The 26,006-nt window shown below is 46.1% G+C and overlaps 1 protein-coding gene and 1 pseudogene across 1 annotated transcript in view; both read right to left on the bottom strand.

Annotated features, from left to right (window-relative positions):
* Nucleotides 1–13,548, bottom strand: part of LOC133118904 (NLR family CARD domain-containing protein 3-like) — a 40,693-nt gene extending 27,145 nt beyond the window's left edge. Inside the window, exon 1 of the mRNA XM_061229185.1 lies at nt 13,329–13,548. Within this exon, the coding sequence (XP_061085169.1) occupies nt 13,329–13,548 (220 nt within the window). The remainder of the gene's footprint in view (nt 1–13,328) is intronic.
* LOC133118958 (NACHT, LRR and PYD domains-containing protein 3-like) overlaps nt 1–26,006 on the bottom strand; it is a 734,314-nt pseudogene that overhangs the window by 627,367 nt on the left and 80,941 nt on the right.

Raw genomic sequence — 26,006 nt, 5'->3', positions numbered from 1 at the left:
ACAGATAATTTGAGACACCAAACGCACAGCAGTGCCAAATGCTCATATCTGAAGTGCAGCTTTTGTTCCTGTTTGAAGGCTTTGTAGACATATGAAGTGTGATAAATAATTAATTTGCTGAGAATTGAGTTGCTCTGTGCAATGCATTCAGTAAATGCTCAAGGTGAGCTGAATGCTTCTGGTTTAAAAGGCTCTGTTTGAAGGCTTACTCTGCTGCCATGTTTGAGACGAGCAAAAGGAGTCTGGACTTTATGTGAGCCACGCCAGGGTCAGGATCACTGCAGAGCTGGATTACAGATTAAGGTGTGTTGTGTTGCTGTTGTCTTTTGAGGGATTAGGCACTAGGACTAGCGCTTCATGTGCACAGCCAAAAGCTTCACCTGCTGTTTCCACTCAGGATTCTCTTCCCAAACATTTATCATTTTTAATTTCAGGTCATTTTTTACCTCCTTGTGCCAAAGATCCAGAAATGTTTAAATGTTCACATTAAATGTTCAAATGAAAGGCGGGTTGATTGCATGCATGCATGAGATGTGGATGGTTAAGAGTAATATTTGGCAAAGGTGGAGCATGTTTTTAATTTTAAGCACAAAAAATATTCATGATATCCAGTGGGGTCCAAAAGTCTGAGACCACAGTTTCATCTAATCGTGGAAATAAAAAGAAGGTTTTAGGATTTTGAGCATTTTAAAACAAATTAAAGTTACTTCATAGCTATGCAAGAACCACGAGAAAACCAAAGAAGAGCAAGGATTGCTGCCTAATTCACAATCACCTGACCTCAACCTCAATTCATGGGGACACTTGAAGACTGACAGAAACCAAGCATTCAGTAACATCACAAGATGCTCTTTGAAACATTGTTAAATACTGCTGGAATAACATGGATCATCAGGTATTGCACAAATATGTGGAGTCCAAGACAGCTCATGTGCATGTTGCCATTAAATCTGGGGGACATACCAAATGCCAAGAAATTATGAAATGTGTGTAAATTTCACAGATTCAACTTTTCACTAAAATTGTTATGCTGATAATTTGTAATGAAAACATTTGTATTGAAAAAGAAAATAATGCAAAATAGAAGCATTACACACCACTATAGGTTTGAATTAAATTTACAGTACACAGAAAATAACTGATTAATAAATAATGTTATGAGGAAAAAGATCTCACACCTGTTTTGGGGGAGATAATTTCTTCTCTTCTAAAGAGCTGGACTCCAGTGACTGCAGGACCCTGTGAACAAAACATGGAGACAGAGCTTCCAGTTAAACTCACCCTCCGACTGCAGCTCTAACTCACAGCACAACTGAAGATGACATAATACACCTCACATTTACCTGAAGGGTGCCATTGTCATTTAAATAGAACTTAAAGGAAAACACCAATATTTTGGGAAATACAAACTTACCCAGCAGACGAGATGTTCGATTTCATTTTCATATTCATTGCATTCACTGGCTCTGTTTCCATGTGAGCAAAATGTGTTAGCTTAGCATGAAGACTAGAAGCCTATAGGTGTCAGTAGCCTACCTCCTTCAAAGTGTAGAAATACACCTTCCAGCAACTCTGAAGCTGTCTTATTTACACAAGTTATCATGTATATTTGAAATACATGTGCAGGAAGAAATATTTTTAAATGAGAAATGTTGTTTTCGGAGAAGTTTCACGTTTTAAAACTACCTTCAGAAGGTGCACAGATCACTGTGTTCAACCAGCGGAAGACGGAAGAGGAAACACGTGTGTTCAGTGGTTATAGTTCCAACCGTCTAACTTCACCAAAAACAACGTCTCTCATTTTAACTTTTAACCCGTATGTGTATTTCAAATACACAAGATACCTCATGAAAATAAGAAAGCTTCAGAGTTGCTGTAAGGTGTATTTCTTCACTTTGAAGGAGGTAGGCTACTGACACCTGTAGGCTTCAAGTTTTTATGCTAAGCTAACAGGATATGCTACATGGAAACTGAGCCAGTGAATGCACAAAAAATAAAATAAAATAAAATACCTTGTCTAAGTCTGGGTAAGTCGGGAAAAAGGTATATTTCCCAAAATGTTGGTGTTTTCCTTTAACAACTGTATCGATTTGAACTGGTTTAATTACCTTTGATCACCTGTGCACTCTCCTCTGAAGTTGTGAGGTTCAGCCATTGAATGATCACTCTTCATAGACAGACAGCTGGGTACAGGTGACCCTGCTCTTTCTACCTGGACCCTGTGAACAAAACATGGAGACAGAGCTTCCAGTTAAACTCACCCTCTGACTGCAGCTCTAACTCACAGCACATTAAATATCTGAGTCGTGCATTTATACCTCTTTCTGTCAGTGCTGAGGGTTCCACCTTTGCTCTCTGGCTCCTCTGAAAGACTCATTTTAGAAACAGCGCCCCCTATCTCAGGAGACTGGAACACATCAGACCAGACTAGACCACATGTGGGTTCTGGCCCAAATCAGCCAACCTGTAAACACACAAAATGAGAACACACTGAACACACATATAGACACACTAATACAAACAGACAAGCACATACACAATATAGCACAGTGTTGACAGGAAGCAGTCTGGAATTTAAATGGTCCATAAACCTATACTCCACATCCATCCATCCATGATCTAATACACTCACTTCTGGTCAGGGTCATGGGGGGCTGGAGCCTATCCCAGCATGCACTGGGTGAGAGGCAGGAAAACACCCTGGAAAGGTTTCAAATCCATCACAGAGCAACATACTATACAGTCACCTCAGTAATGTGGGACCACTGATAATGTTGAAGAAGTGTTTCTTTATCATAAAAATAATGCCAGTGCTCAGCTATACATTGACTGTCTGACATGCAGAATGTATTTTACTAATGACTCAACTCAGATCATACATTTATTGAGTGATATTAGGCATCACAATTATTGCCCCCTTGTATTCAGGATGTTAGACACCCTCCCCTTGCAATGATAACGGGGTCTTTTTCTGTAATGTCTTATGAGACTGGAGAAAACATGGGGAGGGATCTTAGACCCTTCCTCCATCCACAATATTTCCAGATCTTTGATATTTTCATGTGTGATTACCCAAGTCTTTGGGTAAAATGTCCTGGTAATTGGGTGGAGTTCATAATGCTATTGCTATTAACAAGGGCCCCAGGACCAGTGGGAGCAAAACAGCCCCAAGACATTAACAATCCACTATCGTATCTACCCCAGGTATGATGCTCTTTTCTGTATATTAATCCTTAATTCAACACCAAACCTATGCCCAGCCAAAAAGCTCTAATGCCATCTCATCTGACCACAGTAGACAAGGCCATTAAGGAAATAGCAGATTTTTTCATTGCTCCCAATAAAGCCATTCGTCCTGAATCAATTCCAAATAGTCTTTTGGCATGGAGGCAATGTCTAATAGTCGAAATTATAAAATTCTTGATTGTAGGAATTAATTGTAGATTTGGAAACTTGGTGACCTGAAGATGGAACCAAGTTGTGTAATTCTGTAACTCTGGCCACTGGATTCTTGCTCGCTGTACCATCTACCTGCCTGTGGATGTGGATGAGATACACTAGCCCCCTCTACTGGTGCATAGCATGCACTAGCCCCCTCTACTGGTGCATAGCATACACAAGCGCCCTCTACTGGTGCATAGCATACACTATTCCTATAACTTCTTAATCCCATAGTAAATGAAATATATCATATATGTGAATACTTGTTTATTGTTTGACCGATTGCCTGATGTTTGAAGGACACCAACCATTTGTTTCTTTTAATTTGAGAGTTTGTCTCCTTGGACTTGGGTAAAATGGATTTCAAAAACATTTTACCTCAGTTTTATACCCCAGGGAAACAGGAAGCCATGGAAGGCCACAACACAGTTCTGTAGGACTGAGATTAACTTTATCTCATGTCAAGATGGTGGTGTTGATTTCACTTTGTTAGATTTTCTTCATCAGAATCTTTAAGGGTCAACTACACGTTTCGAGTTTTTCAACTGCACATTAGTCCATAATTACATCACATTTGACAAATATGAACAGGTTCGCAAGAAAATGTTCATGGAAAACATCCAAAGACAGCGAAAACCAATTATTAATCAAAGCAGATCATTATTTCTTCAGTAGCCCCGTTGTAAAATGTAAAAGCATTTTATCACATATTCTTTTACAACGGAAGCATAACGCAGACTGGCATTGACGTGGCTTTGAAAACACGCTTTCCTGCTTTGAAGCAGTGGCACTACGCAGCATACACAGCTACGTACTGCCACCTTGTGGTACAAACAAGAAACGGCGTCTAATACAACTAACCACAATTCCTGCTCCTAAAGTGGCTGCTGAATTGAATATGATTGAAACAATTACGAACAGGAAAGACATGGCCACTGAGTCATTGTGAATTGGGACTGGTTAGAGTTGGACGTCAAACCCTGACACATTTTTAACATGTTCCTGTAGACGGAAGCTGTTGGCTCATTTCAAATAATAGAAACTATGAAACTATGAAAGCTCCACACATGAATTAGCAAACCACCACCGAATTTAACATAGCAGGTCATTCGTCTTAGTTCTTACTCTCACCTAACATGGAGGAACAACACAAAAACCAACAATAGCATGCCACGTTCTGTACATTCTGCCCAAATTCTACATTTGATCACGAATCCAAACAGTCTGACAGCTAGAGCAAAAATAAAAACAATGACATTCCACGCAAGGTTCATACAGGTGTTTGATAATGTATATCCAAATCCAAAACTGTTATTCTATCCATAAGTCTCAATTCAAGATAAATAGGCTTCTATCGGTGGGTGGGAAAATCTATTTCCTCAAAATATGTCTGAATTCTTTCTAGAATAATTAATCTTGATTAATACGTTAAATGGCTTAGAGAATACGGCACAACGCTTTGTTTGATCATCGTACAAAAAAATTGCTCCAAAATTACGATGTTAATACATTCCAGAACATGTGTGTTATGAGGTGGGTCCTTCCAACACGCAGGCACAAACTTTCATTTATCCATTTGGCCCATGATTTAGTTTAGTTTTTCATGATATTTATATGTTCACAACAATTTTTCATTTTTGTGGCTCAGGCTGTTCATATTTATGAACCATCATATTTATAAAGTGTGGTGTTGTCTGAAAAATAGTTACCATGGAGATAAGGGCACAACCCCTGGAGTTCATGTTACACTTTTACACAAAAATATTTCAATTATTACATGAATATTTTAATAGCATCCAGGTCACATGACCCATTGATTCCAAACCAAAGTCAATTCATTCTACTATTCCTACCATATTAGGGCACACATTGTTGAATATATCCTTATTGTGTAGTAGATTAGAAAATAGTAGATTTCTTTTTTTTTCTTCTCCCCCCCCCCCAATAGCTTCCAGGTCACATGACCCATTAACACAAAACAGCATAGTTGCTACAAAAAGCATGATTGCTTCATGGAACATTATCCCAAAAGGCTTAGGGATCACCCAGGTGCTTTTTTTGCAACTGTGAGACAAGCACTGATGTTCTCTTGATATCTTGATGTACTCTTGAAAAGCAGTGGTTTCCACCTTGCTACTCTTTTATGAATCCCTTTTTGCCCAGTCTCTATTGTGCAGTCGTGGATACAGACATTAGCTGAGGCTAGAGAGGCCTGCAGGTCTTTGGATGTTCTTCTGGGATCATGTGTGGCTTCCTGGATGAGTTTTCACTGTGCCCTTGGAGGAATTTTAGCAGGCTAGCCACTCCCAGGAAGATTCCCCACTGCTTCAAGGGTTCTCCATTTGGAGATAATGGCACTCTCTGTAGTTAGGCGTCCCAGAGCCTTAGAAATGACCGTGTAACCCTTTCCAGACCTGATTAACTTTTTTGGGAGTATTGGAATAATGTTTCTATGTTGGTTTTAAGTTAGTGGGTCATGTGACTTTGAAGCAATTAAAAAACCTTTTCAATCAAAATATTTATCAAAGATAAAGTAGCACATATTAACAATAATAAACTATAATAACTATAATAAAAAGACATGTGTCCTATATTAGGAGTGAAATTACTGTTTTCCAGGAAATAAAAGAAATCCAATTTCTCCACTACAATATTTATGAAACCTGAAGAAGCACATGTTGACAACAGGAAAACCTCTGCCTTATGTGGGAATGATAGCAGAATTCTCCCCTATTGGTTTTGAGTCATTGTGTCAGTGACCTGGAAGCTACTGAAAAAGATCTATTATTTTTCCAATCAAATAATACACTTTTTTTACACTTAAATACATAAGTGATAACAATATAAAGAGGAATCCCTTGTGTCAGATTAAAACTAAAAAATTTAAATTATTTGGTATTGGCTTTGAACCCCTGGGACAGGTGACCTGGATGCTTTTGAAATATAAATATAATAATGTATATATTTGCCAAAAATGAAACATTACGCCCTGGTGGAATCAAAGAGTTGTGCCCTGATCACAATGTCCCCCAAATTATTTGCCATTCCTTCAGTGGGTCATGTGACCTGGAAGCGACTAAAATTTTAGTGTAATCATTGAAATGAACTTCGCGGGGGATCCAGTTGTGCCCGTATCTCCATGTCCTCCTGATCCTAAACACATTGTTTGAATGCTCTGGGCTCTGTGGTTAAAAAGCTATTAACATTTTTATTTCATAAAAAATGTCTTTTGAAAATGTGGGTTGGGGTGGCAATGAGAGAGGTGTTTGGGTGGGACCATTGTGGGCCCAGGGCTGATGATGTCCCATGGTATTATAGGCTGTTCTGTTCTTGAGGGCGCATAGAGAGGAGGTCACAGTCGAGAGGCTACAACACCATCGGGCCTTGTACAGAACTGTGTTGGAGAAACCTGCAAGGGAGGTCAGGCTTGAGGTAGGCAAGAGAGGGGTGCAGTGGCATTTTTGACCACTAGATGACTCTAACAGATCAAAGGATTTAAACTCTGTGCTCAAGACCTTTTGTGTTCGGCCCGTTTTCAAGTTAAGATATGTAATAAGTACCATCTAGTTTTTTAGATTGGAACAAGGCTTCATGATATCCTCAAAAACGGCTAAATGAACACAACAAAAACGTGCTACGTCTATGATGTTATGGATCAGATAAGCACAGCAGATATAATATGGCATGTAGCATTATTTCATAACCGCTTTTCAGACAACACCACACCGTCCCTAAATATGCGCAGTCCGAGCGACAGAAATGAAGAATTGTTGCGAACATATACAGATTATTAAAAAATAAATTATGGGCCTAATGGATAAATAAAAGGTTGAGCCTTGATGCTGGAATTTGTTACCATCGTAATTAAGAAGCTATTGACGATATTTTTCCATAATATTAAAAGTGAGACGAAAGATCAAACAAAGCGTTGTGCTGTGAAATAGGCATTTTGAGCAATGTGGCGGGTAAAACTTTACCGCACCGTTCAACATTAGGCTACCGATACAAAATTACATTCCCTTCAGTTAAATCCACGGATGTTATACTTTGCTGATATTAAATCATCAAACCAATACGTAGGCAAATCTAATGAATTGACGCCACAGTTATTACACAGTTAAATTCCCGTTTGTGTCAAAACGTAGCACACATGTGGCCGTGACTTCCGTCATATATCCAACGATCCAAAATAGAAATAAAACATCAAATATATTGGAAAAAAAACGTAAGAAATCTTTTTTTAATTACTTTTTGTTTTTATCCACATGGGATTTTTTTAAAATAACCTCGCATACACCTTGCCTACATCGCACCATTTTATTCAGTTTCCGGTTTACTGAATTAAGCGTGTTATTGCGATTCAACTCAAATTCAAATTCCCAATCCTCCCCAAACCCCTTAACTTTTAGCTTCTATTCTCACCATCCCACTGCGCACAGGCTACTTACTCCGTACTTTTATTCAATTCTACTTCTTCTTTTACCGCCTCTATATCCTCCGTGTTCAAAATGACGATGAGCTTGAAATACTTTAAGTTTCTATTTTGCACCCCCCCCCCTTTTTTTTTCTTACACTGGTTCAAGGAGGCTTTGCTACTTTTTATTGGCTGAATCATTTATTGTGTTTATTATTCAGAAGAGAACATTTTAACATACATGTTACATGTATTTGGTATTCTTAACAACTCGAGAATTATAACCTTTTGATATTTGGACTTTAAGTATGGCAGATCGCAGATGGTTGTCACACGGGTTGGTTGTCACACTGCTTATATCTCGCTCCCTAGAAGGCGCTGTACATAGATTTTGGTATCAAAATGTTCAGTTTTGGGGTTTACCCAAATGGTCATTTAGGTAAACATCATTGGGATTAATGGAACTTAAAAGTTAAATTCCAACTCATTGATGTTTTATTTCTATACTTCTAAGCTATGAATTAATTAATTAATTAATTGAACAATTATCAACATTGAAAACTGTGAAGGGAGGGCTATCATTTATATTGGGGTGTCTTTGGTCACATGTGGTCACTATTCTACAATTCTAGCAAAAGTGCACTGTTGGGTTGTCACATTTACGTTGTAATTTTTCATGTCAAATCTATGGCCTAAAATAAATGTCTATCCCTACACATTTTAAATGTTATCTAGTTATGTGCATTTTTACCTAAGCAGTACTTTACCTCATTGAGACTTTTGCTATGAAAGGTTGGTGATAAAACTGTTTAATTTAAGCAATCAATGTGTTGTAAATAAACATTTTTGCAATAGATATGCCACATTTCTACAAATGGTGAGTATAATATTATTTTTTTTACTGAAAACTGTTTTAGGCAGCACGGATGGTGCAGTGGGTAGCACTGCCGCCTCACAGGAAGGAGGTCCTGGGTTCGAATCCTCATTGGCCGGGGCCTCTCTGTGTGGAGTGTGCATGTTCTCCCCGTGTCTGTGTGGGTTTCCTCCGGGTACTCCGATTTCCTCCCACAGTCCAAAGACATGCAGGTTAGGCTGATTGGAGAAATTGCCCGTAGGTATGAGTGTGTGAGTGAATGGTGTGTGTGCCCTGCGATGGACTGGCGACCTGTCCAGGGCGTATTCCTGCCTTTCGCCCAATGTATGCTGGGATAGGCTCCAGCCCCCCTGTGACCCTGTAAGTGGGTTAGGATAATGGATGGATGGATGGATGGGTTACAGCCATATTTATGCCAGATTGGTTTGGTTGGAATGTTTTTGAGAGTGACCTGCACTCTGTTGTGCTGTGCTCCTCTGTAGTAGGCCGTGCCAGATGTGTTGTCTCCAGGCCAGGCTGTGTGGGGTGGGGGCTCCTCTGCGTTGGGTTGGCTGTGCTGGGCAGGGCTCTGTTGGTGGGGGGCTCCTCTGCATTGGGTTGGGTTGGCTGTGCTGGGTGGGACTCTGTTGGGTGGGGCTCCTCTGTGTTGGGTTGTGTTGGCTGTGCTGGGTGGGGCTCTGCTGGGTGGGGGTCTCCTCTGCATTGGGCTGGCTGTGCATGCTTTTTGGGCCACCTTTGTCACTGCCTGTGAAACCCTCTCTCCCTGAGAACACAGGTCATTTGTACCCATGTCTATGATAATGTTATCTGGCTTGCCTAGTTGTGAACGACAAAAGAGTTTGTGTGCTGTGTCAGTAGTGGGACACCAGAATTGTCCTACCCTGTGTGTGGGGAACATCTGTCTGTGCTGCAGGAACTTGCCATTAGAGTCGATGAGTATGGGGTTTTCGGGGGCTGTGGTGGGGGCTGGTTCCCTGCAGTAGGCTGTGAGCAGGGTGGGGTAGGTGCTGGGTGTAGCTCTGTCCGGCTGTTCTCAGGCTGTGATGCTGATGGAGGGCTGGGGTCCTGAGGGGGGGCGGTGCTGGGCTTGGGGCTGGCCTGTGGCTCTGCCTGACTGCTCTCAGTCTGTGATGTGCAGTCTGTGGTCTGCAGTGATTCTGAGGGCTGAGCTGCTCTCAGTCTGTGATGTGCAGTCTGTGGTCTGCAGTGATTCTGAGGGCTGAGCTGCTCTCAGTCTGTGATGTGCAGTCTGTGGTCTGTAGTGATTCTGAGGGCTGAGCTGCTCTCAGTCTGTGATGTGCAGTCTGTGGTCTGCAGTGATTCTGAGGGCTGAGCTGCTCTCAGTCTGTGATGTGCAGTCTGTGGTCTGCAGTGATTCTGAGGGCTGAGCTGCTCTCAGTCTGTGATGTGCAGTCTGTGGTCTGCAGTGATTCTGAGGGCTGAGCTGCTCTCAGTCTGTGATGTGCAGTCTGTGGTCTGCAGTGATTCTGAGGGCTGAGCTGCTCTCAGTCTGTGATGTGCAGTCTGTGGTCTGCAGTGATTCTGAGGGCTGAGCTGCTCTCAGTCTGTGATGTGCAGTCTGTGGTCTGTGAGCAGCTCATCTCTGAGACTGAGGATCTGCGTGTCTCTCTGCTCCAGGTCCTCCTTTAAATCCCTCAGTTCTGCTCTTAGAGCCTCATTTTCCTTACAGGGATCAGTTGTGCTCTCTCCTAGTTGTCCCATTTGTCTGGGTTTCCTCTTTGAATTGGGTAAATTCAGTTGTCAGTCTCTGAATACTGTTTGTCTCTGGCAGTTTATTCTCTCTCATTTAGATTAATTCTACCTCTAGGAGGGATAGGCAGTCCTGGATGCGCTGTACAGACAGCGGTGTTCTGGGTGTGGCAGGGCTGTGAGTGGCTGTCAGTGTGCTGGAGGAGGCTGGCTGGGCAGGGCTGGGCACTGTGTGTGTCAGGGAGGCTGATACGGTCACACTGGGAGCAGATGGGGCTTTATAGGGCACAGAGGATTTCTTCTGTTCAACTTCATGTTTTAGTCTCAAACTGCTGTCATTTTAATTCAGATCCTTGAATCATGACAGTCCCGTTGTTTTATATATTGATGTTAAATTTGGGGGTGGCGTCTCGGTACAATTGCCTCATTGTTTTATTGCCGCCCATTTTCATTTTTTTATCATCTGCACGGAGAGCAGAATGCCAGGCTTCTGGGTGCTCTGTGTAGAACAGCAGGTCTGATTTCACCTCTCTCTCATTCAGCACAGTAAAATCTGCTCTGAGCATCTCTGGAGTCTCTTTCAGAAGCCTAGCTTTCTGCCTCTTTCTCCCTGGTTCACTGCTGACTTCTTCAGGGTCGCTGATTCCTAGGTTACGCAAGCTCCGCCCACTATTCTGCTGTAGAAATGTATAAATTTTTCACTCTAGCTGGAGGCTAACTGGATTAGCTATTTGTCACAAAATTATGAATTATATAAAGAAACCTACCTTCCTATTTACTTTATCCAGGTTATTTTGTCCCTGTCTTTCCTCTTGTCTCCTTGTTCATAGGATGTGCTTTTATTGTGCTTTTCCCTGTTTTGTCCCACTTCTCCTGTTGTGGAAGATAGTTCTGTGGCTGTTGGGCTTAGCCAGCTATGTTTTCTTTCTGTAATATTTTGCCCTCTTTTTTTGGTTTGATGCTAAGTTCCCTTTAGTGTTAAAGTTACTCAAGTTGTTCCTAAGCTTTTTAGATTTGATTTAACCCTAAAGAGGTTTGGGTTTGTGGGACCCGGGACCAATGTTTGCTAAAATAAAAATGATACAACAAATATTTTTTTCAACCCTTGACTCATAACCCTTGGGTCATTTTCTGTGAAGAACATGTAAATGAACTCATTTTCATTGAGTACACACTGTGCACCCCCCTACACATTTACAGTACATACAGGCTATTCGGGTCCACTGGTCCCGAAGGTTATAAGTATGAGGTTTATATGTTTTATAAGGATAAGGTTTGCTGTGTACCATTACCTGGTCTTCCTCCTACCTTGGACTATTGTGTGTGTGTGTGTGTGTGTGTGCGTGCGTGCATGCGTGCATACATGCATGCTTGCCTGCGTGCGTGTGTACTTTCTCCTTTAGATTTGCGCCATGTTCCATAGATTGAGTGTGTGTGTGTGTGTGTGTGTAGTTTTCCTCACTACAGAGGGCAAAGAGTGCAGGAGAGCAGGTCTGGTGCGGGACAGACAAGGTTGCAACATTTTTACATTTCAATCACGAGAACCTGTCTGTTCCCACATTTTCACAGACTCTTTCTCGTCTGTGTGTGCGTGAACCTACACGATGTCTGGCGGGAACCTGCACAATGTTTTGTCAGTAACATTCTCTAAACATTAATATTTTCTGACCCAGCTGCAAATTGGGGGCAGGGCAGAACTCTGTGTGTAGCTCTGTGTGTGTGGCTTCTTATCATTCAATCTATCGTCTCCTTATCACTCAAATAATTCAGTATGGCAAAAGGAATGTCTGTTCAGAGGGCCCTAGAAATTATTTTAGAAGAGAAAGAATCTACTGTGGAAGGAGTGCCTCTGGAAGATGACACATGCTCTGAAAATGAGGATCATCTCTCAGTTAATTCGGAATCTGAGAGTGAATTTAAGTGTGAGATTGACCTCCAGTTTTTTCTGACTGGACTGCATTTGCCCCCTCCTTGTGGCTGGGCCCCAGAAAGCTTTGCTGTTTTCCGCCTTATTGTGGGCATGTGTTCATTGTTAAATTTGTGTTCTGTATCCTAATTTCAATTTTATTTAAATCAATAAACACCAATATTAAATGCAGTATGAAAGCAATGTGAAAATATCCACAGTTTAGTTCACATAGTCTAATGATATGGTGAATGTGTTAAGTGTTTTGAAAAAGTGGACATGGTATTGAGACAAGTGTGAAAACGATTGTAAAAAACTGTAATAAACTTAGTAAATAAAGACGAGAAGCTGTGCTGGGGACTTTAGGTTGTCTATCGGGGTGTTGCCGTATTCTAGGAGACTGATGTAAGCACCCTTGCTTTCAGCTTTGGCTTTGTCTGACATTGGCTGAGCTGTTTGGACAGTGTTCTCTGCGAGGCCATTGCTCTGTGGGTAATGGGGGCTAGTGGTGATGTGTGTGAATCCCCATGACTGTGCAAAGGATTGAAACTCGCGTGCACTGTAGCACGGTCCGTTATCGCTGATGATGGTTTCGGGGATGCCATGCCTCTCCATGGTTGACTTGAGTTTGGTGATAACGGCTGTGGCAGCACAACTGTATAGCCTCTCCAGCTCAAACAAACGGCTGTAGTAATCCACTACAACCATGTCATCTCTGGAGCTCCATGTAAATAGATCTGTGCCTGTCACTTGCCCTGGTCTCTCCGGTATGGCATGTGATAGCAGGGCTTCTTTGGGGTCTGCACTGCTGCGCTCCTGGCATATGCTGCAGGCTTCTACTGCTGCCTCAATCTGTTTCCCCATCCCCGGCCAGAATAGAACGTCTCTAGCTCTGTTTTTGCTCTTTTCTACACCCATATGGCTAGAATGTATGCGCTCAATCATGTTCTCTCTGAGCTTTTGAGGAATTATCATTTTCTCACCTTTAAAAAGAATGCCATCAATTTGGGCAATCTGGTCCCTGTGGTTCCAGTGCTCTTGGATGCTGGGGGGGCATTGTGATCTGGACTCAGGCCAGCCTTCTTGGGCTGCCTGTTTCAGGGCGGTGAGCTGGGGATCCTGGCTTGTTGCCTCTCTGATCTCCGTCAGCCTCTGGTCGCTCACAGGAACACTGCTGATGACCGTGTGCACCTGGGCTTCCATTCCTTCATTTGGAGCTCTGTCATGGTGCTCTACGGACTTCCCAGATAGTGTGTCGGCGACTGGAATGTCTTTTCCGGGTCGGTGGATAATGCTGATGTCGTACCTTTGCAACTGCGATATCATTCGCTGCAGCCGTGGTGGGGCTGATGCTAGTGTTTTTTTTAGAATTGATTCTAGTGGCTTATGGTCTGATTCTACGGTCACCTTGCGGCCGTAGGTGTACTCATGGAAACGCCTGCAACCGAACTATACAGCATAGAGCTCTTTCTCTATCTGTGCATAGTTTTCCTCCGTGCTGTCAGTGCTTTTGAGGCACAGGCAACTGGTTTGCCGTCTTGGAGCATAACTGCCCCTAGGCCGCTTTCTGAAGCGTCCACTTGGAGTGTTCTCTCTTTCAGGGGGTCGAGGTAAACGAGTACTGGGCCTGGATGTTGTGTTATCAAATCTTTCATTTTCTGCAACGCTCTATCATGGATACATCCCAAACAAAGTCACTGTCCGCTTTTAGCAGCTGTCGTAGTGGTGCAGTGACCTCAGATAGGTGTGGAGCAAACCGTGCCAGGTAAGTGAACATCCCAAGGGTAGTTTCTAACTCTGCCTTGTTCTGCGGTGGCTGCATTTCCTGAACTGCTTGAAAGGCTCAGGTTTGAGACCTTGGTGTGACAGTGTGTGTCCAAAGTGACTTACCTCTGTTTTTATTTTTTGAGGGGAATAATTCTCTACGATTATACCATGGCTTTGACTTTTTGCTCAATGTAAGCCATTAGCATTATATTATATAGTGGGCCTTTAAAGTCTGTTACAATGGAAGAATGTGTCTGGCATGTTTTCCTGTCTACCTCATGGACATTGCTATTAGTGTGTAGATCATTTGGCTTGCTATATGGCATGTTAGTATGTCTTATGGATGCTGGTAAGTTGTTACTCTATGGCATGTTAGCATGTCTTATGGATACCTGTATGGCAGGTGTTAGAGGGAGATATGTGGTGGCAAAATGGCTCCAACAAATGGAGCAATGAAAGATTTCAAATGAGGAATTGACCTGTAAAGATGCACATCTGGGGCTAATACCCATCAGGCTCCCTGTCTAAAGCCTGCCACTCCACACCCAGATGTGAAGTAGCTGTGGGGGAAATGTTGGGGTGGGGCTTTTATGGCCAGATTTGAACTTGACCTGTTGTGGTGGAGGAACGGGTTGTTGAACTGACCCTGCATGACCAAAGACATGGCCTGGACCTTTGTGAAGCTGGACTGGATTTAAGGACTGTGAAAGCCACTGTCAAGCTGAATGAAGAAATAAGATAGCTGTGAAAACATTAAATTTCTGTTAAATATGACATTATGATTCATGGGTGCTATGGCACTTACCTGTGCTCTTGGTACACTTGTTGTGTTTCTGAGTGTTGCTTGAAGAAACCTGCCCAGGCAAATCGCTTAGTGATCCAGGCTTAGGCAGGGAACTGAAAGTGAAATGGACTCCAAAATGGAGCAAGGTTTATTTCAGTTTTCATGTTGTGTGTTTTGTGTAATCTTTAGTTTGGCCTTATTAAAGCCCCAGCTAAGCACTATTGTGAAGTTTGTGTCCCTAATATTGCGCACCTTCACCACAGCACTGCTGTCTGCCCTCTGTCCCATCACATCTATGCGGTTATACAGTCTGTTGTGTTGCACTTAGGAAGGGAGAGAACCCATATAGCGAGAAGCAAGCACATTCAACAATACAACACTTTAATAAGTATAACAGGGACGAAGCATGTCCTTACAGCAGCCATACTCAGCCACAACTCCCGGCAAATCTTTATACCTTTTTACATCCTGTTTCACTTCCCGTTTTCCTGGTCTTACGTCACGAGCATTAAAGGCACAGGACACAACATATTTCCCCCTTTGTAGAAAAGGCAATACTTGTACTAACGGGAAGCATGCACGGTATCTCTAACATACAGTAACAGAATAAGTATATTGAGTCGAATAACCAAATGACAGAACATTTCCTCACACAGAATAGTTACAGTATACATATGCAACTCAGCCATTTTTGTTTTTCAAGGTAACCAGCAATATTACATTTAAGTGACATAGTCCTTAAACCATTCAGGCTTACGAGTAACACGTTTAGGCCTGTTCCCATGAGCAGTTTGAGGTCCGATAGTACCTTGGTCAGCGACAGCAGGATCAGGGAATGCAGTAAGGTGAGAAGCATTCCAAGTCTTACCATTACTCAGAATGTAGGTACTTTTTCCCACTTTTTCCCTAATGCTAAGGGGATCACTGAACCTTTGATGCCCTTTTGGCACATGTAAAGGATTTTTAACCCGCACTTTATCCCCCTTTTGGAAAGCAGGAGGGCGTGCACCCCGTTTGGCAACAGTGTAAGCTTTCATTTTACCTGGGTGCTGACGAACCCTACTGCGAATGTCCATTTCCTCAGGACTGCATTTTGAAGCAGGAGGCAACAATGTCAGCTTGTTTCTCATGGAACGTCCGTGGAGCAGTTTGAATGGAGACGAACCAGGAGTGGCGTCACGCGTGAAGGCCACCTCAGGCCATTTGGAATAGTAGTCAATCATTGCAATGGCAAATCTGCAGTCTGAGGTACCTGACTGGAAGGGGCCAATGATGTCCATGGCAACTTTTTGCCAGGGCCCTTCCGGTAGAGGAACAGGCTGCAAGGGACTCGGATGCAGTTTTGCAGTTTTGTCATTGGACTGACACAATTCGCAGGAATAGATAGCAGTAAGCACATCACCATCCATTTTAGGCCACCAGTACAGTTCCCGGAGGCGCCGTTTCGTCCGCACCACTCCCTGGTGAGACTCATGCGCGATGGGAATGAGTGTAGAACGTACAGCGGCAGGAACAACTAAACTGAAACCACGGAACACGTAGTTGTCCTTGGCAGACGGCTGGAAACGTACGGGGTATTATAGCAGCAGTACTGGATCGAGACCTTTGGCGGAAGGAGGCCAGCCACTCGCGATGACGGCTGGGAGCTTTGTGAGCTCGGGACATGTGGCACAGGCAGAGTGGAGTTCAGCAGCAGATAGAATGACGGCTGGGAGCTTTGTGAGCTCGGGACATGTGGCACAGGCAGAGTGGAGTTCAGCAGCAGATAGAATGACGGCTGGGAGCTTTGTGAGCTCGGGACATGTGGCACAGGCAGAGTGGAGTTCAGCAGCAGATAGAATGACGGCTGGGAGCTTTGTGAGCTCGGGACATGTGGCACAGGCAGAGTGGAGTTCAGCAGCAGATAGAATGACGGCTGGGAGCTTTGTGAGCTCGGGACATGTGGCACAGGCAGAGTGGAGTTCAGCAGCAGATAGAATGACGGCTGGGAGCTTTGTGAGCTCGGGACATGTGGCACAGGCAGAGTGGAGTTCAGCAGCAGATAGAATGACGGCTGGGAGCTTTGTGAGCTCGGGACATGTGGCACAGGCAGAGCGGAGTTCAGCAGCAGATAGAATGACGGCTGGGAGCTTTGTGAGCTCGGGACATGTGGCACAGGCAGAGCGGAGTTCAGCAGCAGATAGAATGACGGCTGGGAGCTTTGTGAGCTCGGGACATGTGGCACAGGCAGAGCGGAGTTCAGCAGCAGATAGAATGACGGCTGGGAGCTTTGTGAGCTCGGGACATGTGGCACAGGCAGAGTGGAGTTCAGCAGCAGATAGAATGACGGCTGGGAGCTTTGTGAGCTCGGGACATGTGGCACAGGCAGAGTGGAGTTCAGCAGCAGATAGAATGACGGCTGGGAGCTTTGTGAGCTCGGGACATGTGGCACAGGCAGAGTGGAGTTCAGCAGCAGATAGAATGACGGCTGGGAGCTTTGTGAGCTCGGGACATGTGGCACAGGCAGAGTGGAGTTCAGCAGCAGATAGAATGACGGCTGGGAGCTTTGTGAGCTCGGGACATGTGGCACAGGCAGAGTGGAGTTCAGCAGCAGATAGAATGACGGCTGGGAGCTTTGTGAGCTCGGGACATGTGGCACAGGCAGAGTGGAGTTCAGCAGCAGATAGAATGACGGCTGGGAGCTTTGTGAGCTCGGGACATGTGGCACAGGCAGAGTGGAGTTCAGCAGCAGATAGAGACGCAGAAGCAGTGGTGAGCAGGGCCACATACTCAGCCTCAACGTCGGCCAGAGCAGCCGTACTCAGCCACAACTCCCGGCAAATCTTTATACCTTTTTACATCCTGTTTCACTTCCCGTTTTCCTGGTCTTACGTCACGAGCATTAAAGGCACAGGACACAACACAGTCCATCAGTGCCTCTCCTCTGATTGGTGTCACACTGTGACCACATACTGCAAAAGAACAGTACTGTCCAATCATGTTAAATCTCTCAAAGGGATGAAGCCAATCTATAACTCACTACGGCAACTAATCTATGACTCAATAAATCAACAAATCTATAACTCAATACGGCAACTAATCTATGACTCAATACATCAACAAATCTATAACTCAATACAGCAACTAATCTATGACTCAATACATGAACAAATCTATAACTCAATACAGCAACTAATCTATGACTCAATACATCAACAAATCTATAACCCAATACAGCAACTAATCTATAAATCAATGCAGCAACTAATCTATAACTCAATAGAGTAACTAATCTATAAATCGATACAGCAACTAATCTATAACTCAATACAGCAACTAATCTATAAATCAATACAGCAACTAATCTTTAACTTAATAGAGTAACTTAATAGAGTAACTAATCTATAAATCGATACAGCAACTAATCTATAACCCAATACAGCAAAACATCTATAAATCAATACAGCAACTAATCTATAAATCGATACAGTAACTAATCTATAACCCAATACAGCAAAACATAACCCATCCATCCATCCATCCATCCATTATCTGAACCCGCTTATCCTGAACAGGGTCGCAGGGGGGCTGGAGCCTATCCCAGCATACATTGGGCGAAAGGCAGGAATACACCCTGGACAGGTCGCCAGTCCATCGCAGGGCACACACACCATTCACTCACACACTCATACCTACGGGCAATTTAGACTCTCCAATCAGCCTAACGTGCATGTCTTTGGACTGTGGGAGGAAACCCACGCAGACACGGGGAGAACATGCAAACTCCGCACAGAGAGGCCCCGGCCGACGGGGATTCGAACCCAGGACCTCCTTGCTGTGAGGCGGCAGTGCTACCCACTGCGCCATCCGTGCCGCCCATCTATAACCCAATACAGCAACTAATCTATAACTCAATAGAGTATCTAATCTATAAATCAATACAGCCCTGTTATTTTCTTGATCTGTTCAGTGAATTCTTGAGAACCTTCAGCTTCTGCCATGAACCTCAACCTCGAGTTCAGTCACTTGCAATAGCGCCACAAGGCCACCAGATGGCGGAATGCATCCACTTTGTGTTTCAAGTTTTCCAACAGGACCCACAGATCTGACAGTGGTACTTTTGGCTCTTTACAGCTCGTCGTATGGTGCATGGTTTAGTTTTTTTTATCTATTTAGCATGAGGATGGAGGTGCCATTTCACAGAAATATGAAATGGCATAAAAAGATGATAACAGTACTAAGACTGGTGATACAATGGTTATAACAATAATGAACAAAGAAAATATTGATAAAATATGACTTAAAGATGATTATAATATCATTACACAGTATAATATATGTAAGGTAATTCTGAAATAGGCCGACTTACGACCAGTTCCACTTACGACCGGTCGGTTGGAACAAATTACGGTTGTAAGTTGACGACTACCTGTATATAAAAAGAGCTCTTTGCCATGGCACGTGTGGAGGGGGAGAGAGAACACCTTTCAGAAACAGCTACAGAATGAGTCTGATTCACACTGCAGACGATCAGGGCTTGCATATAATGGAACAGAACAGTGCTTACATACAGTGCATACGTACACAGCCAATGTGGGCTCCTCAATGCATACATACAGTGCATACGTACACAGCCAATGTGGGCTCCTCAGTGCTTACATACAGTGCATACGTACACAGCCAATGTGGGCTCCTCAGTGCGTACATACAGTGCATACGTACACAGCCAATGTGGACTCCTCAGTGCATACATACAGTGCATACGTACACAGCCAATGTGGGCTCCTCAGTGCATACATACAGTGCATACGTACACAGCCAATGTGGGCTCCTCAGTGCATACATACAGTTCTCTCGCCACTCTCACACTCCACAAACCAAAAAATAAGTAAATCTCAGCATTTATATTTCTACTTCATTTCAACTCTTATTCTTCAACTTAGTATTATGAATGAGTTTTGCTAAACAAGAGAAAAATACTGCCAATGTGTCAGGGTTGGGAGGTAGTACCGGTCGTGGCCACCTTCATTATTTTCACCTGGCCCTCATTAGTGCTAGGGGTATATAAAGCACTCACGGACAATCGGTCTCCGCTTTGGTGTTACTGTTCGCTCTGACACCAGTATGCACGCGGTAAGACTCTGAGCCTTATTGAGTCAGGTATCCTGCAGGTTCGGGTTTCTGTCTCATTTGAAAAACAAAACAAAAAGATTGCTTGTTGGTGCTGTGTGCACGGCTGACGCCTTCCGAAAGGTTCTTTGTTTTGTTTGATTTCATTTTCAGCTCGTGTGTGAGGGACGTTGTCCCCGGTACATGTGTTTTGGTTTGTGTTTTTTCGTCAAACTGACGTGGAAGGGGGTTGTGGTGAGGGCTGACGCTTTTATCGACTCTGGGGCGGTGGATAACTTTATTGACCGCCAGTGGGCTAAACACAACAAACTGCCGGTCCGGTCCATGCCACAGCCTCAATCCATCACGGCGCCTGATGGAGGCCCGTTGGGGTCTGGCGTTGTGCGTCACCTGACAGAGCGGGTTGTGATGCGGATCCCGTTTCTGGGGCACCGGGAGCGCTTTTTTTGGCGACCCGAGTCCCCGGCGTACCCAATAGTATTGAGCCATGTCTGGCTAGTTAACCATCGGGCCCAAATAAACTGGGGAAACCGGAGCAATCCGGTCTCCTGGTGGGGTCCACAATGCGCTGGCCACTCTGATCAGACGCAGACTCCCTCTGCTCCTCCCGTAGAGACGGACATAGGGTCCGAGCTGGACGAGGAGGAGGCTAGGGGGCTCCCCAGCCCTAGGGTTAGGTTACCAGACGAGGAGCAGGAGGAGAGTCTGGAGTGGGATTCAGTCTGTGACTGGAATCGTCCTGTTGACGAGGGAGAGGGTAGTGACGTCACAGACTGGGACACAGAGAGCATATTCCCTACTCGGCCAGTGGGGGTGAGGAGGGGTGGTGGGGGCTGTTGCGTTCCCACTGCCACCGAATGTGCCGAGGGTGTATAGCGAGGTGGCGGAGGTATTCAGCAAGCAACGGGCGACCACGTTACCTCCCCACCGGTCATATGACTGTGCTCCACGTTACCTCCCCACCGGTCATATGACTGTGCTCCACGTTACCTCCCCACCGGTCATATGACTGTGCTCCACGTTACCTCCCCACCGGTCATATGACTGTGCTCCACGTTACCTCCCCACCGGTCATATGACTGTGCTCCACGTTACCTCCCCAGCGGTCGTATGACTGTGCCATCGACCTTCATCCGGGTACAGTCCCGCCCAGGGGTGCGCTCTATTCGCTGTCCGCGCCAGAGGGCGGGGCCATGAAGGAATACATTGACGGCGCATTGGCTAATGGGTTCATCAGACCGTCTACGTCACCGGCAGGGGCGGGACTCTTTTTTGTAAAGAAAAAGGACGGAGTTTAAGGCCATGTATCGATTACAGGGGGCTGAACACAATTACTGTTAAAAATAGATACCCCCTGCCGCTGATGAACTCCGCATTCGAGCGCCTGCAGACGGCGTCAGTGTTTACCAAACTGGACCTCCGTAATGCGTACAATCTCGTACGCATACGGGAGGGCGATGAGTGGAAAACTGCTTTTAACTCACACACTGGCCACTATGAATATCTGGTCATGCCATTCGGCCTCACCAACGCCCCCGCAGTTTTTCAGGCACTCGTCAACGATGTGCTCAGGGAGATGTATTCGGAGATGTATTCGTCTATCTGGACGATATTTTAATTTTCTCTGCCAATATCACAGCACATTCGGCACGTGACACTGGTTCTAACGCGCCTCTTAGAAGCTCGCCTTTTTGTTAAGGCGGAGAAATGCGTTTTTCACGCAAACTCAGTTTCGTTTCTCGGTTTTATTGTGTCAGCTGGAAAAACCGAGATGGACCCAGCTAAAGTAACAGCTGTGAGGAACTGGCCCACCCCTGAATCTGTTAAACAAGTGCAGAGATTCTTAGGGTTCGGTGTTTATCGGTGTTTTATCCGTAACTTTAGCACTGTGGTCGCGCCCATCACGGTGCTCACCAAGAAGACTGCTCCAGCGCTGTGTTTGGACTCCTCGCACGGAGGCGGTGTTCGTAGAGCTAAAGAGAAGGTTCTGTTCAGAGCCCATCTTAATAACCCCGAACCCGTCACTCCTGTTCATTGTGGAGGTCGATGCCTCTGAGCTGGGGGTGGGAGCCATTCTCTCACAACGGTCCCCCCAGGACCAGAGAGTGCATCCCTGTGCGTTCTTCTCTCGGTCACTGTCCCAGGCCCAGAGAAATGATGACGTGGGGGATAGGGAGCTGCTGGCGGTCGAACTAGCCCTGGAGGAGTGGCGCCACTGGCTGGAGGGGGCGGAGCATCCGTTCACGGTGTGGACAGACCACAAAAACCTGGAGTACGTCCAAACTGCCAAAACACGCAACTCACGCCAGGCCCGCTGGGCGCTGTTTTCTGCGCTTTTCTTTTATTTTGACTTACCGTCCAGGTTCTAAGAACAGGAAACCCGACGCCCTCTCCCGGGTGTGTGATAAGACCGACAGGGAGCACGCTCCTCACCCCATTCTCTCTGGTGATCAGATCGTGGGCCAGTGATCTGGGAGGTCGAGTCGGCGGTGCGGAGAGCACTACGCCTAGAGCCGGATCCAGGAGGGGGGCGCCTCACTGCCTCTTCATGCCCGCTGGGGTCCGGCCCCAGGTGCTACAGGGGGGACATGCCTCACTGCCTCTTCATGCCCGCTGGGGTCCGGCCCCAGGTGCTACAGGGGGGACATGCCTCACTGCCTCTTCATGCCCGCTGGGGTCCGGCCCCAGGTGCTACAGGGGGGACATGCCTCACTGCCTCTTCATGCCCGCTGGGGCCGTGTGTGGGCCTCAGACCTGGTTAAACCCACACTGCACCGTGTCTGGGGGTCAGACCTGGTTAAGCCCACACTGCCCCGTGTGTGGGGGTCAGACCTGGTTAAGCCCACACTGACCCGTGTGTGGGGGTCAGACCTGGTTAAGCCCACACTGCCCCGTGTGTGGGGGTCAGACCTGGTTAAGCCCACACTGCCCTGTGTGTGGGGGTCAGACCTGGTTAAGCCCACACTGCCCCGTGTGTGGGGGTCAGACCTGGTTAAGCCCACACTGACCCGTGTGTGGGGGTCAGACCTGGTTAAGCCCACACTGACCCGTGTGTGGGGGTCAGACCTGGTTAAGCCCACACTGCCCTGTGTGTGGGGGTCAGACCTGGTTAAGCCCACACTGCCCCGTGTGTGGGGGTCAGACCTGGTTAAGCCCACACTGACCCGTGTGTGGGGGTCAGACCTGGTTAAGCCCACACTGCCCTGTGTGTGGGGGTCAGACCTGGTTAAGCCCACACTGCCCCGTGTGTGGGGGTCAGACCTGGTTAAGCCCACACTGACCCGTGTGTGGGGGTCAGACCTGGTTAAGCCCACACTGACCCGTGTGTGGGGGTCAGACCTGGTTAAGCCCACACTGCCCCGTGTGTGGGGGTCAGACCTGGTTAAGCCCACACTGCCCCGTGTGTGGGCCTCAGACCTGGTTAAGCCCACACTGCCCCGTGTGTGGGGGTCAGACCTGGTTAAGCCCACACTGACCCGTGTGTGGGGGTCAGACCTGGTTAAGCCCACACTGCCCCGTGTGTGGGCCTCAGACCTGGTTAAGCCCACACTGCCCCGTGTGTGGGCCTCAGACCTGGTTAAGCCCACACTGACCTGTGTGTGGGGGTCAGACCTGGTTAAGCCCACACTGCCCCGTGTGTGGGGGTCAGACCTGGTTAAGCCCACACTGCCCCGTGTGTGGGGGTCAGACCTGGTTAAGCCCACACTGACCCGTGTGTGGGGGTCAGACCTGGTTAAGCCCACACTGCCCTGTGTGTGGGCCTCAGACCTGGTTAAGCCCACACTGACCCGTGTGTGGGGGTCAGACCTGGTTAAGCCCACACTGACCCGTGTGTGGGGGTCAGACCTGGTTAAGCTCACACTGACCTGTGTGTGTGGGGGTCAGACCTGGTTAAGCCCACACTGCCCCGTGTGTGGGGGTCAGACCTGGTTAAGCCCACACTGACCCGTGTGTGGGGGTCAGACCTGGTTAAGCCCACACTGACAGAGTCAACTCATTATTTGTCTTTCAGTCACCAGAACACACACCAGCGGTCCCATCTCAGAGCATCTCCCATCAACGCCGTTCCCCTCACACTGCAGGATTTTGGGTAATTCCATGTGAAGTCGGGAGGACGCCAAGCCGACTGTACAAACTATGTGCTTCTGTACAAACTGTGTGCTTCTGTACAAAACTGTGCGCTTCTGTACGAACTGTGCGCTTCTGTACGAACTGTGCGCTTTTGTACAAACTGTGCGCTTCTGTACAAACTGTGCGCGCTTCTGTACAAACTGTGCGCTTCTGTACAAACTGTGCGCTTCTGTACAAACTGTGCGCTTCTGTACAAACTGTGTGCTTCTGTACAAACTGTGCGCTTCTGTACAAACTGTGCGCTTCTGTACAAACTGTGCGCTTCTGTACAAACTGTGCGCTTCTGTACAAACTGTGTGCTTCTGTACAAACTGAGACGTGGTAAGCGCTTCTTTCTCAACAGAGCATTTCACAGAAACACTCTGGGAGATGCACTGAAGATGCTCATAGTTTTTGCACAAACAGAGCACACGCACACACCACACACACACATACATACACACACACACCACACACTCATACACACACTCACACACACTCATATACACACACACACACACACCCACACTCATATACACACACACACACTCACACACACGCTCACACACACACACACACACACACACACACACACACTGTTATGTTCCCTGCTAGGGACAGGAAACTATAACAAATACTAAATAAAGAAAATGGCAGACAACGGAGGATAACTTTCAAAATAATCAATAATTTATTATAATTACAAAAATAAGGATTCAAAATGAAAGATCAAAAGAAGCCAGAAGGCCGCAACAAAGCCGCCCAGTTTCCCAGGCCTGGCTCCCAGCCTCTCCCTCTGAGAGCGGCAGGAGAGCTGGTGGTAGCGTGGGTGAGCGTGGAGCGTGGCGTGTCAGCGGTGACGGAGCAAAGAACCCAAAACCAAGTTCCCCAAAAGAGAGCCAACCTGGAGTGACGTCAGCCGGCACCTTTTATAGGGCCGGCCCCCCAATCAGGCTCAAGCAGCAATTAAGCTCCTGCTGGACTGTCTGAAAAACAGAGAGACAAAATCACACGCACTCACACTCACACACACATACTCACTCACACACGCTCACTCACACACACTCACACACGCATGCTCACACTCACACCCACACCCTCACTCACACACACGCTCACACACACATACATACATACAGAAATACACACACTCACACTCGCACGTTCACACACACACTCATACGCACTCACATACACGCTCACACACACACACACATACACACTCACTCACACACACACACGCACACACACATACACACACACACACACGCACACACATACACACACACACTCACACGCACGCTCACACACACGCACGCCCACTCACACCCACTCACAGATACACAAACCCCCAGCCATGCACACACACACACAGAAACACTCACAAATGCTCACACATGCACGCTGACACATACATACATAGGTACTCACACACACACGCTCACACACACTCACACACACACACACACACACACACACACTCACACACGCTCACACACATGCTCACTCACACCAACTCACAGATACACACACCTATCCCCAGATAACATGAACACACAACATGCAAGCCCCCAGCCATACACACACACACACACACTCACACACACACACACACACACTCACAAACACACACTCACACACGCTCAGACACACACACACACACGCTCACACACACACACACGCTCACACACGCTCAGACACACACACACACGCTCAAACACACACACAAACACACGGTCACACACACACACACATGCTCACACACACGCAAGCTCACACACGCTCACACAAACACGCACGCTCACACACACACACACATACACAAACACGAACGCTCACACTCGCACACACACATGCACGCTCACACACACACACGCACAATCACACACAC

The sequence above is a fragment of the Conger conger genome, chromosome 19 (genome assembly GCF_963514075.1).
Source record: "Conger conger chromosome 19, fConCon1.1, whole genome shotgun sequence".
Taxonomy (NCBI): Eukaryota; Metazoa; Chordata; class Actinopteri; order Anguilliformes; family Congridae; genus Conger; species Conger conger.
The sequence above is the reverse complement of the archived record's forward strand: the minus strand, read 5'-3'. Positions and strand labels throughout refer to the sequence as shown.